Source organism: Muntiacus reevesi, chromosome 6 (assembly GCF_963930625.1).
Source record: "Muntiacus reevesi chromosome 6, mMunRee1.1, whole genome shotgun sequence".
Lineage (NCBI taxonomy): Eukaryota > Metazoa > Chordata > Mammalia > Artiodactyla > Cervidae > Muntiacus > Muntiacus reevesi.
Window position 1 is genome coordinate 82,233,280 of NC_089254.1, and position 13,149 is coordinate 82,246,428.

At 39.6% G+C, this 13,149-nt stretch overlaps 1 protein-coding gene across 10 annotated transcripts in view; it reads right to left on the reverse strand.

The window, feature by feature from the left end:
• The window catches only part of CADPS2 (calcium dependent secretion activator 2), a 544,800-nt gene that overhangs the window by 88,136 nt on the left and 443,515 nt on the right, over positions 1-13,149 (reverse strand). For all 10 annotated transcript variants that reach the window (XM_065938665.1, XM_065938663.1, XM_065938662.1 and 7 more), the window contains one exon: positions 1,220-1,376. In XM_065938665.1, the coding sequence (XP_065794737.1) occupies positions 1,220-1,376 (157 nt within the window). The remainder of the gene's footprint in view (positions 1-1,219; positions 1,377-13,149) is intronic.

Genomic DNA, 13,149 nt, shown 5'->3' on the forward strand with positions numbered 1-13,149 from the left:
GAATGGTAATGGGCATGAAAATGCTAAGAGTTAAATGACTGGGAGTAATGGCTGGGAAAAGAACATATGCAACAAAAGAAGGACAATTCCACTGACTTAACAGAATAAGTCAGAACCAGAGGTTAGGAGGACATGGAGTTCAACCTGGCTTATAGTGAGAGGAATGTTCTAGAATAGGGAATTAGCAACCCCAAGATCACTACAAATGTTGAAGCAAAGGCTGCCAGTAGAAACCAAACTTAAGTTGAAGGGAAATTAAAAAAAAAAAATTAAACTTTCTAATTGGAGTATAATTGCTTTGTAACATCGTATTAGATTCTGCTGTACAGAAAAGTGAATCAGATAATACATATCCATATACAACCTGCCTGTTGAGCCTCCCTCCTAGCCCTGAAGGCCATCACAGAGCACCAAACTGAGCTCCCTGCGCTAGAGAGCGGCTTCCCACTAGCTAGCTATTTTACACTTGGCAGTGTATTCACGTCAATGCTACTCTCTCAATTCTTCCCACTCTCTCTTGCCCTACTGTGTCCACAAGTCTGCTCTCTGTGTCTGCATCTAAAAAAATCATCATAGGAAAGGCCCACAGGAAACTACATGCTAAGAAACTCCTCCAAAAATTCTGATGAAAACCTGTGTCGATACAATCTGCTAGAAGACCATGGACCAGAATCATGATAAAAGTTATTACTGCATTGGAAAAAAAATGTCTCAGTAGAGAAACTTTATATTCTCTTTAATTTCTAAATGAGAGAAAGCAAGCCATACCACAGGGCAACATTACTATCATCTGTAGAACCAAATCTGGTCCACAAACATTAACACAATGTGAATTAGCAGAAGCCTTGATATGGCAGGACATCTAGAATAATAAGTCTCTAGGATGTATTTCAGGGATTTTAGTATTCTCAGGTACTTTAGAAATATTGATCTTTGACGATTTTCTGATTCACAAGGTACAGTGAGAAGGTCCCTGTGTTATCACTAATCCTGAAGGCAGGAGGGTAGGCATAAGAGCAACTTTGGGGCCAGTGGAACAATGTGAGATTGTTGCTGGCCTCCCGTGGACCCTAGCCAGATATATCTGGGGGATGAGCAAACATGTTACCTGGGTCAATCCTTGTTGAGCGAGTGCTAGAACTCTGTAAATACACACTCACACACACGATGTTCTCTCCTCTTCCTCATTTAACACACTAAAAGAAATGCAAATGCTTACCATCATTTCTGAGGAAATTATTAAGCAGTTGGAAAAGAGGAAAACTGTCCCAGGAGTCTTGTGGCTGGGCTTCAAGTGCTGTATCCATATCTACTGTGAATAAAGCCCAAAATTTCTCTGCATGCTCTGCCAATAAATCAGGCCACCAGGCAAATGCCTGTGAACAAATAAGGAAATAATGTAAACATAGATTACTTGTTAGAAACATACACAAATACTGTGAAAATGTGATTAAAAGTGAAATTGTAGAACATTATTGTAGAATATGATACCAAATGTTTTAATATTTCTAGTCATAGAGAAAAAGAATTGACATAAATACACCAAAATATTCATAGTAGTTATGAACAAATTAAGACATACAAGGAATTTTTGTTTTACATATTTTTCTAATGTTTTAAATTGATGTATTTTTAGAAATACAATGTCATTTTATATTTTAACTCTATATTAGATATCATATTTATCAATATAAAATTTGCTTACTATTTAAATATATATCCATAAAATTATTTCTCATTTAAAAAATTACATTTTACTTGTAGTACTTTTTTATGAATCAAAATCTAAAACTAAAACACACATTCAGAGAGAGGGATTTCCTGTCCCTCCAGTGTAAATTAGGTCCCACTAGATAGGACCTAAAAACTCTCTGCTGTTTAGATGGGTAAAAAGAATATTTACTTTTTAGGAAGTTCTCAAAAATAATGTGACCTGTCCATGGAAACTGGAAGCAGGCCCACCAACCAGCCCACCTATGGATTCGACCAACCAGACTACCTAAAATATCTGGCTGAGTTGACTGGTGAAGTCAGTCTGTAAAGAAAGGAGGAAGTGACAGTTTCTTCAAATGCACAACAATAACGCAAGACTACAAGAAATATGAAGAATCTAGAAACAGGACACCAAAAAAAAAAAGAACAAAATAAAGCTCCCATAACCAATTTGAAAGAAATGGAGACCTATAAAGTTCCTAAAAAACTTCAAAAACTGTTTTAAAGCACTTCAGAGAGTTACAAGAGAAAAAAAATAGATAACTAAATGAAATCAGGAAAATAATAAAAGAAAAAATGAGAATTTCAACAAAGAGAACGATAGAAAAGAATCAATTTTTATTCTGGAGCTGAAGAATACAACAACCAAAAAGTTTAAAGGGTAGCTTCAACAGCAGACTTGATCAAAATAGAAGAGTGAAGCAATGAACTTGAAAACAAATAATTTGAAATTATCTAGTCAGAGGAATGAAAAAAAAAGAATGGAAAAGACTGAAGAAAGCCTATGATATTTGTGGTACATCTTCAAGGGAACCAATCTGATATATATTATTAGAGTCCCAGAAACAAAAAGAGACAGAAAACTTATGTAAGGAAATAATGACTGAAAACTTCCCAAATCTGGGGAATGAAGTGGACATACAAATTGATGAAACCCAAAAGACCCAAGCTGGGTTGACTTATAGTGAGACATATTATAATTATAAAATGTCAAAAATTAAAGATAAAGAGAGGATTTTGAAAGCAGCAAGAGAAAAATGACTCATCATATAAAAAATTAAGGCTAATATTATCAGATTTCCCAGCAGAAACCCTGGAGGTTTAGAGGGAGTGGTAAGATATATCCAAAACGCTAAAGAAAAACTGCTAACCAAGAATACCATACACAGCAAAACTGTCCTTTAACAATGAAGGCAAGATAAAGACTTTTTCAGACTTAGCGAGTTCGTCACCACTAAACCTGCCTTATAGAAAAGTGTGAAAGAAAATTCTCCAAGTTGAAACAAAAGGATGCTAAATCTAACATAAATATGCATGAAAGTATAAATATCACTGGTAAAGGTAAATATATAGACAAATAATACTGTAATGCTGGTGCATAAATAACTTTAAACTGTACTATAAAATTCAAAAGAGGAAGGTATTAATAATAACTATAACCACAAAAATTTGTTAAGGGATAAATATTAGTACAGAAGAGGTAAAATTTGATACCAATAACATAAAGTGTATTCAGGAAGTAAAACTGCAGGGTTTTGTATGTGACTGGAGTTAAAAGTTTAAAGTAGATGGTGAAAAGATCTGAAGTCCAACTGAAAGCTAAGTCTTATCTATCAATAATTTTAAATGTAAATGGATTAAACTCTTCAATCAAAAGACACAGAGCGGCTGAATGATAAAAGCACAAGATACAACAATAAGGTTGCTGCCTATGAGAAACTCACTTTAAGGACACACATAGGCTGAAAGCGAAGGGGTAGAAAAAATATTCCATGCAAATGATAACCAAAAGTGACCAGGAGTGGCTATACTTACATATGTTAACAATAACCACAAGAAACAAAAAAGGTCATTCCATAATGGGAGAGGGTCAATTCACCGGAAAACTAGGATAATTATAAATATATAAGCATGCAAATGGTTGGAAAGATGCCCTGTAGGAGGGCATGGCAACCCACTCTAATATTCTTGCCTGAAATATCCCATGGACTGACAAGCCTGGTGCACTATAGTCCATAGCGTTGCAAAGACTCAAAAAGACTCAAAGTGAATGAGCATGCATGCACACACATGGGATATAAAATCAACATACAAAAATCATGTGCATTTATATACACACTAATAACAATCTGAAAAAGAAATTAGAAATCAAGAAACAACAGAGTAAAAATTCCTAGAAATAAACCTAACCAAATAGGTGAAAGATTTGTAAACTACAAATTATAAAACACTGATGAAAGAAACTAAAGTAGTCCCAAATAAATGAAAACTATCCAGTGTCATGGATTGGAAGAGTTTATATTGTTAAAATGCCCATATTACCCCAAACCATCTACAGTTTCAACACAAGCCCTATCAAATTCAATTGAACTTTTTCTTTTTTACAGGAATAGAAAAAAAAATTCTAAAATTCATATGGAATCCCAAATGACCTCAGATAGCTAGAATAATCTTAAGAACAAAGCTGAAGACGCCACACTTTCTGATATCAATATAGGTAAATTATTAAGCTGTGGTAATTAAATCAATCTTGCACTAACATCAATACAGACACCTAGGCCAATGACAGAGAATACTGATCCCAGAAGTAAACCCACACATATATGATCAACTAACCTTCAGAAAGGTTATATTCTGGAGGAACATAAAATGAGGAAAGGACAGTCCCTTCAATAAACAGTGCCAGTAAAACTGGATATCCACAAACAAAACAATCAAACTGGACTACTGTTTTGCACCATGTGTAAAAATCAACTCAGAAAGCATTAAATACTTAAAGACATGAAACTATCAAACTCCTGGGAGAAAACACAGAGGAAAAGCTTCTTAATTTTGCCTTGGCAATGGTTTTTCAAATATGACACCAAAAGCACAGACAACATAAGCAAAAACAAGCAAATCATCAAACTAAAAACTTAATGAACAGCAAAGAAATCAACCAACAAAGGAATGAGAGAAAATATTTGTAGGCCATATACAGGATAAAGGGCTAATATCCAAAATATATAGTACACTCCTATAACTCAAAGCAAAAACAAAACAAAACAAAAAATAAATAACATGACTAAAAGATGTACATAGGACCGAACAGACATTTTCCCAAAGAAGACCAACAAATGGTCAAGAGGTATATGAAAAGTTTCAACATCACTGATTATCATTTGATTTTCAAATGCAAATCAAAACCACAATGAGATATTACCTCACACCTGTTAGAGTGACTATTATTTACAAAAGCAAAAGATAAGTTTTGTTGAGGTTGTAGAGGAAAGAGAACCCTTGTACACTGTTGATAGAAATGTAAATTGGTGCAGCCATTATGGAAAACAGTATGAAAGTTCCTTCAAAAATTAAAAATAGAACTCTCATATGACCCATCAATCCCACCCCTGGGTATATTTCTAAAGGAATTGAAATAAGAATCTCAGATATTTACACTGCCACAGTCAATGCAGTACTATTCACAGTAGCTAAGCACAGAGGGCATGCCAACTCACTCTAATATTCTTGCCTGGAGAATCCCCATGGACAGAGCAGCCTGGTGGGCTACAGTCCTCAGGGTTGAAAAGAGTTGGACACAACCGAAGTGACTGAACATGTGTGCAAGACACAGAAGCAAGCCATCACTTTGTCGACAAAGGTCTGTATAGTCAAAGCTATGTTTTTTCCAGTAGTCATGTATGGATGTGAGAGTTGGAGAATTTTTGCATTCAAATTGTGGTGCTGGAGAAGACTCTTGAGAGTCCACTGGACTGCAGGGAGATGAAACCAGTCAATCCTAAAATAAATCCACCCTGAGTATCCATTGGAAGGACTGACACTGAAGCTGAAGCTCCAATACTTTGGCCACCTGATTCGAAGAGCTGACTCATTAGAAAAGCCCCTGATGCTGGGAAAGATTGAGGGCAGGAGCAGAAGGGGGCGACAGCGGATGAGATGGTTGGATGGCATCTCCGACTCAACGGACATGAGTTTCAGCAAACTCCAAGAGATGGTTAAGGACAGGGAAGCCTCGGGTGCTGCAGTCCATGGGGTCACAGAGAGTTGGACGTGACTTAGTGACTGAACAACAATAACAAACCCACAAATGAATAACTAGAAAACAAAATATGATATGTACACACAATACAATAATTTTCACCTGAGAAAAGAAGGCAACCATGCCATTTGTAGCAGCATGATTGAACCTGGAGGACATTAAGTAAAATAAGCCAGAGACAGAAGGACAAATACTTTACATAGTCATACTTTATGACTTACATGAGGAATCAAAAATAGTCAATTTCATAGAAGCAGAGAGTGGAATGGTCATTTCAGAGAGTAGACTGACTGGGGAAAGGATGTAAAAGGAGGGTATTCATGAAAGTGTGGTGGTACAAAGATTCAGTTATATAAGGTGAACACATCCTAGAGGTCTACTAACAGCACAGTACCTACAACACTGTATTGTATACTTGACATTTTGCTTAGAAGGTATATCTTATTTTTAGTATTCTCATTATGTGCCTGTGTGAGTCACTCAGTTGTGTCCGACTCTGTGAGCCCTGGACTGTAGCCCACCAACATCCTCTGTCCGTGGACTTCTCCAGGCAAGAATACTAGAGTGGTCTGCCATTCCCTTCTCCAGGGGTTTTTCCCAACCCAGGAATCAAACCCAGGTCTCCTGCATTGCAGGTAGATTCTTTACTGTTTGAGCCACCAGAGAATACTCACACAAAAAATAATGTGAGCTTCTCTGGCTACAGTATCTCAGTTTTGTTTTAATCTGAATTTTTCTAATTTTGGATGAATTTACCATTTCTCATACGTTTTAGGGCTCTCTTTATACTGTTTTTAGTGAAATGTCTCTCAGGTCTTCCCCTCTCCCCTTTTTAAATGTAGCTTTTGATAGCACTAGAACTTTTTAATCAAGTAACTATAAAATTATCACACACATTTGTGTGATACAGATATTTCTGTTATTCTTTCAGTTAAAAATAACGTTAGAAAAAGTTTCATCATATTACACTTAGAGAAGTCCATATTTACTTTGAAGAACTTTTTTAGAACATGTGAGATTTGTGGTTGCAAAACTCCATCAATGTCTTCCAAAATAAGTTCAATTATAACAAAAAGAGCCAAACCACAAACCAAAAAAAAGTGGATTATAAGATATGGACATATTGAGTATTTTCTTAAAAACTTTTGCCACAATGATAATGTTCAATATATTTATAAAAAATATTATTGTGTAACTAATTAGTAGGTGGAAACTGAAGAAAACAGGTAAAGAAAAAGGGTGGTGCAGTACAAATAACAAACTCTAGTGTTGCTGCTGCTGCTAAGTTGCTTCAGTCGTGTCCAACTCTGTGCGACCCCATGGATGGCAGCCCACCAGGGTCCCCTGTCCCTGGTATTCTCCAGGCAAGAATACGAGTGGGTTGCCATTTCCTCCTCCAATGCATGAAAGTGAAAAGGGAGTGAGGTCGCTCAGTCGTGTCCAACTCTGTGCGACCCCATGGATGGCAGCCCACCAGGGTCCCCTGTCCCTGGTATTCTCCAGGCAAGAATACGAGTGGGTTGCCATTTCCTCCTCCAATGCATGAAAGTGAAAAGGGAAAGTGAGGTCGCTCAGTCGTGTCCAACTCTTTGCGACCCCATGGACTGCAGCCCACCAGGCTCCTCCGTCCATGGGATTTTCCAGGCAAGAGTATTGCAGTGGGTTGCCATTGCCTTCTCCAATATTTGTGGCAGATAATACTCTGAAAGCCATGTTTGTTTACTCAGTGAAGCTGGAAACAGCGGCAAGTAAGACTATCTCTGAAAATGGAAGAGTACTGAGATTTTGAACTTGGTGAGACTTGAGTGCTCATGGGCAAATCAGTTCTTGGATCGATTTCCACTTCCTCATCTGCAAATTGGCAGTAACAATACTTTTCCTAGCCTCCTCCAGGGTTATGTGGAAAAGTCAAGGGATATGAAAATCTCTTGCTGTACGAAAGTAAAAAATGAATCATTATCAGCAACACAAAAATGAGTCAAAATTCACACAAATCTTATAATGTTAGCTTTAGATGTTTTAAGAATAGTAATGTCCAACATTAGTGGAATAGTTTCTATGTGCAAGTACTGTTCTAAAGACTTTTTGCACATTATTTTACTTAATCCTTTCAGGTAGATGGTACAATTATCCTTATTTTACGGTTGCACGCTAAGTCGGTTCAGTTGTGTCTGACTCTTTACAACCCTATGAACTGTAGCCCACCAGGCTCCTCTGTCCATGGGGTTCTCCAGGCAAGAATACTGGACTGGGTTGCCATGCCCTTCTTCAGGGGATCTTCCCAACCCAGGGGTTTTACAGGTTAGCAAAGTCAGAAAGATTAAGGAACTTGCCCAAAGTCATAAAATTGGTAACAGAGCAATAATTTGAATTCAGGTCAGCTGGAGTGTAGAGATCAAGCTCTTACATATATTCAGTTCAGTCGCTCAGTCATGTCCGACTCTTTGCGACCCCAGGAACCGCAACACGTCAGGCCTCCCTGTCCATCACCAAATCCTGGCGTCCACCCAAACCCATGTCCACTGAGTCAGTGATGCCATCCAAGCATCTCATCCTCTGTTGTCCCCTTCTCTTCCTTCCCTCAAACTTTCCCAGCATCAGGGTCTTTTCAAGTGAGTCAGCTCTTCACATCAGGTAGCCAAAGGATTGGAGTTTCAGCTTCAACATCAGTCCTTCCAATGAACACCCAGGACTGATCTCCTTTAGGATACACTGGTTGGATCTCCTTGCAGTCCAAGGGACTCTCAAGAGTCTTCTCCAACACCACAGTTCAAAAGCATCAATTCTTCAGTGCTCAGCTTTCTTTATGGTCCAACTCTCACATCCATACATGACTACTGGAAAAACCATAGCTTTGACTAGACAGACCTTTGTTGGCAAAGTAATGTCTCTGCTTTTTAATATGCTGTCTAGGTTGGTCATAACATTCCTTCCAAGGAGTAAGCATCTTTTAATTTCATGGCTGCAATCACCATCTGCAGTGATTTTGGAGCCCAGGAAAATAAAGTTAGCCATTGTTTCCACTGTTTCCCCATCTATTTCCCATGAAGTGATGGGTCCGGATGCCATGATCTTAGTTTTCTGAAAGTTGAGCTTTAAGCCAACTTTTTCACTCTTCTCTTTCACTTTTATCAAGAGGCTGTTTAGTTCTTCTTCACTTTCTGCCATAAGGGTGGTGTCATCTGCATATCTGAGGTTATTGATATTTCTCCGGGCAATCTTGATTCCAGCTTGTCCTTCTTCCAGTCCAGCGTTTCTCATGATGTACTCTGCATCTTACATATATGGCCTCTTCTTAATCAACTCTCTATATAGCACACTGCCTTTCTGTCTTTCTAGTTTCTTAATCAACTACATATTTAGAAACTGTCTATCTAGTTTCTTAATCAACTATATATATATAACACACTGCCTTTTTGTTCATCTGTTTGCCTATCTAGTTCTGCAAATCAGACCAATGTTTTTGTCCTCTGAGCATGTTTTTGCCAGAACATCTATTATAGTCTTATTTTTTATAATATCTTTTTCATATTTTTGGGGGGTCTTAAGTCTTTTTATTACTTTTGCCCTCAAAATGCAGTAAACATTTCATATTTTACAACAACAAAAAAATGATGACTGCATAAATGAGCAAAAACAGTGCATCTGATTTTGGAACATATTACATGCTTCCTCCACACCCCAAAAAGATCAGCTTGTAATCTTTTATTTTGTAGATGATCCTAAAAGCTCTGGACACAGTTCAGTGTCTAGGGTGTCATTACACTTCCCAACATACACATACAGTAACATGATGCTGAGAGGCCATATTCTAGAAATATTGAAGCTCTCTTGAGGAGCCAGTAGAGTGGATTTGAACCTTCAGGGTGACACCTAAACTCATGTCAAAGGAATCATAAGTTTTCTGCAACTCAATTCATAACCATATTTCCCTAATTGGGTTCCTGCTGCTGCTAAGTCGCTTCAGTTGTGTCCGACTCTGTGCGACCCCATAGACGGCAGCCCACCAGGCTCCCCCGTCCCTGGGATTCTCCAGGCAAGAAGACTGGAGTGGGTTGCCATTTTCTTTTCCAATGCATGAAAGTGAAAAGGGAAAGTGAAGTTGCTCAGTCGTGTCCGACTCTTAGCGACCCCATGGACCACAGCCTACCAGGCTCATCTGTCCATGGGATTTTGCAGGCAAGAGTACTGGAGTGGGGTGCCACTGCCTTCTCCAACTGGGTTCCTAGATGAATATAAATATTAAAATAATCAATCGAAATGAGGAGCTCAAAATGCTTCAAAAGGTATGTCAAGGTAAAGTGCTACTCTTATTATTATGTATTTGTAAGTTAGTGACTAAGAAACATTTTCGGTAGGGTATTTGTGACCATGCAGTTTCGTCTGAGAGTCCTGCTGCAAGTGGAATTCTTCCTCTATAGCTCAGCCATATGAAAATCACTTGCTGGTCATCTTCTTCCAAAAATAGGAACATTTGTTGTACCACAGGCTAATCTAACCCTAAACCTAAACCTTTCCTAAAAATGAAAAGTTGATTTATCTCACTGGCTATCCAGATATAAATGCTGTGTAATTAAGATGAACTCAACTGTTGAGATGACTGCAATTACTTAGTAGTGTGTAGTAAACAGCCCTTGTTTATGAATAAGTCACTGGAAAGACTGATTCTGAAGCTGAAGTTTGAATACATTGGCTATCTGATGTGCACTGCCAACTCACTGGAAAAGACCCTGATGCTGGGAAAGACTGAAGGTGAGAAGAGAAGGGGGCCACAGAGCATGAGATAGTGGGATGGCATTACCAACTCAATGGATACGAATTTAAGCAAACTAGGAGATAGTGAAGGACAGGGAAGCCTGGTGCACTGCAGTTCATGGAGTCACAGTTGGACACGATTTAGTGACTGAACAACAACAATAAGGAATAAACAAAAGCAATGGGAAACATTTTTAAAAATCAAACATCTTTTCTTTTGCTTTTTTTTTTCATTTATTTTTATTAGTTGGAGGCTAATTACAATATTGTAGTGGGTTTTGTCATACATTGACATGAATCAGCCATGGATTTACATGTATTCCCCGTCCCGATCCCCCCCCCTCCCACCTCCCTCTCTACCCCATCCCTCTGGGTCTTCCCAGTGCACCAGGCCTGAGCACTTGTCTCATGGATCCAACCTGGGCTGGTGATCTGTTTCACTATAGATAATATACATGTTTCGATGCTGTTCTCTCGAAACATCCCACCCTCACCTTCTCCCACAGAGTCCAAAAGTCTGTTCTGTACATCTGTGTCTCTTTTTCTGTTTTGCATATAGGGTTATCGTTACCATCTTTCTAAATTCCATATATGTGTGTTAGTATACTGTAATGTTCTTTATCTTTCTGGCTTACTTCACTCTGTATAATGGGCTCCAGTTTCATCCATCTCAATAGAACTGATTCAAATGAATTCTTTTTAATGGCTGATATAATCTATCCAGATGCATGGGCTTCCCTGGTGGCTCAGACGGTAAAGAATCTGCCTGCGATGCAAGAGACCGAGGTTTGATCCCTGGGTTGGGAAGATCCCCCGGAGAAGGGAACGGTTACCCACACTGTATTCTTGCTTGGAGAATCCCATGGACAGAGGAGCCTGGCGGGCTACAGTCCACGGGGTTGCAAAGAGCGGGACACAATGAGCGATTTTCACTCACTCACTCACATCCAGACACATAATCTGGTTCAGACACTGATGTTTACATGAATGGCCAGGATCACAGGTATGTGTGTCCGCACTGAACTACTCTCCCTGCAATCCTCTACTGTTGGAACAACCTGGGACCCAGTCAGCTGGAGAGCACGATACATCCACCATTCACAGGGAGCCAAGTGGCAAACACTGAATTACTGCCTGACATTCGCCTGGCCTACAGTGTCACCAATATGGTGGACGATATTATATTTAAAATATTTTAGGGACCTTCAATTAAGATTCTGCTGCAACAATAAGTCACAGAGTAATAACCTGAGCTGTGCTCATATCTATCACGTTGTCTCTGTCTCTGCCTCTTCCCTGGGGGATATTCCTGGCCCTCCATCCCCATAGCCAAGTCCCAGGATCCGCCAGGGGAGGAAGAGTCTGACAGGATTGAAAGGGACATCTCAGGCTTGCAGTGTCATCTTTCTCTCTGCACTTACATTTCTGCTATGATGCTGAGTGTCAAACCTGCCGGCAGAACTGAGACAAGACGCCCATCCCGGCCACTCTATTGAATTTGAGAAATAACAACGTGCTCCCTGGAAAGTGTAGAGTCTGGAGTTGGCCTGACTGTGTATCGCCAGCAAGTTTTCTCACCAGGAACGTGGTGCACGTGTGTGCAGGCGTGTGCTGGGGTGAGAGCCCAAGGCTTTCCAGAAGGCATCTGGAACTCGCCGCCTTTGTCAGAGTGAGGGGCCTTAGACGGACAGTGGTCGGATCAGTTTGTCTAAATTTCTGGTCAGACACAGTCTCGTCCCAGGAATGTGAAAGATGGCTTTAAAGATTTTCTGGAAAGGAGCTTAAACTATCTTTTTCAAGAGAAAACATAGAAATTCGGAAGAAAAGCCTGAGGGGAGAGGTTGAGAGGTCCTCAGAGAGAAGGGAGGACTATCTTAGAAGCAAGTTATTGTGAAAGATCTGAAGGACGCGAAACCTGCTCAACTGAGAAACTGTTGAAGGACAGAAACAACCTCTTGGCCCCGTGAAGTGAACCACCCCTGAGGAGGGGAGGAGGAGGGAAAAAGAGAGGAGCTGACACATGGCCACTTGAAGGTGTCTGAGACAGATGCATTAACCTCCACCTAGGGAGCTGGGCTGGGTTCTCTTTTGTGCAGTGAAGACAGTCTAGCCAGGAAATCCAGCAAAATCAACATTACTGTACAATGCCATCCATCCACTCACTCTGGAAATGACTTTGGAATAAGACTAATTCACTCCTCCCCCCAGTAGAGAAAAACCTGGATCTCCTGGTTGAAAACAGTGGAAAATCCTTCAGGCAAAGCTGGCCTTTACTTAGATGGCCAGCAATAATTATGCAGGCAGTTGGTAATAAGACATTTTCATGGAAACAGTACAACCAAGATTGGTCTGTTTAAATACATACAGTCGTTAATTTCAGCTTCCCTGGTAGCTCAGCTGGTAAAGAATCTACCTGCAGGGCAGGAGACCCAGGTTCAATTCCTGGGTCAGAAAGATCTGCTGGAAAAGGGACAGGCTACCCTCTCCAGTATTCTTGGGCTTCCCTGGTGTCTCAGCTGGTAAAGAACCTACCTGCGATTTAGGAGACCTGGGTTCGATTGATCTCCTGGAGAAGGGAATGGCTAATTCCAAGGAGAGGGACTAAGGTGGCTTTAAAACTATAACCAGAGTGGGTTCTATCT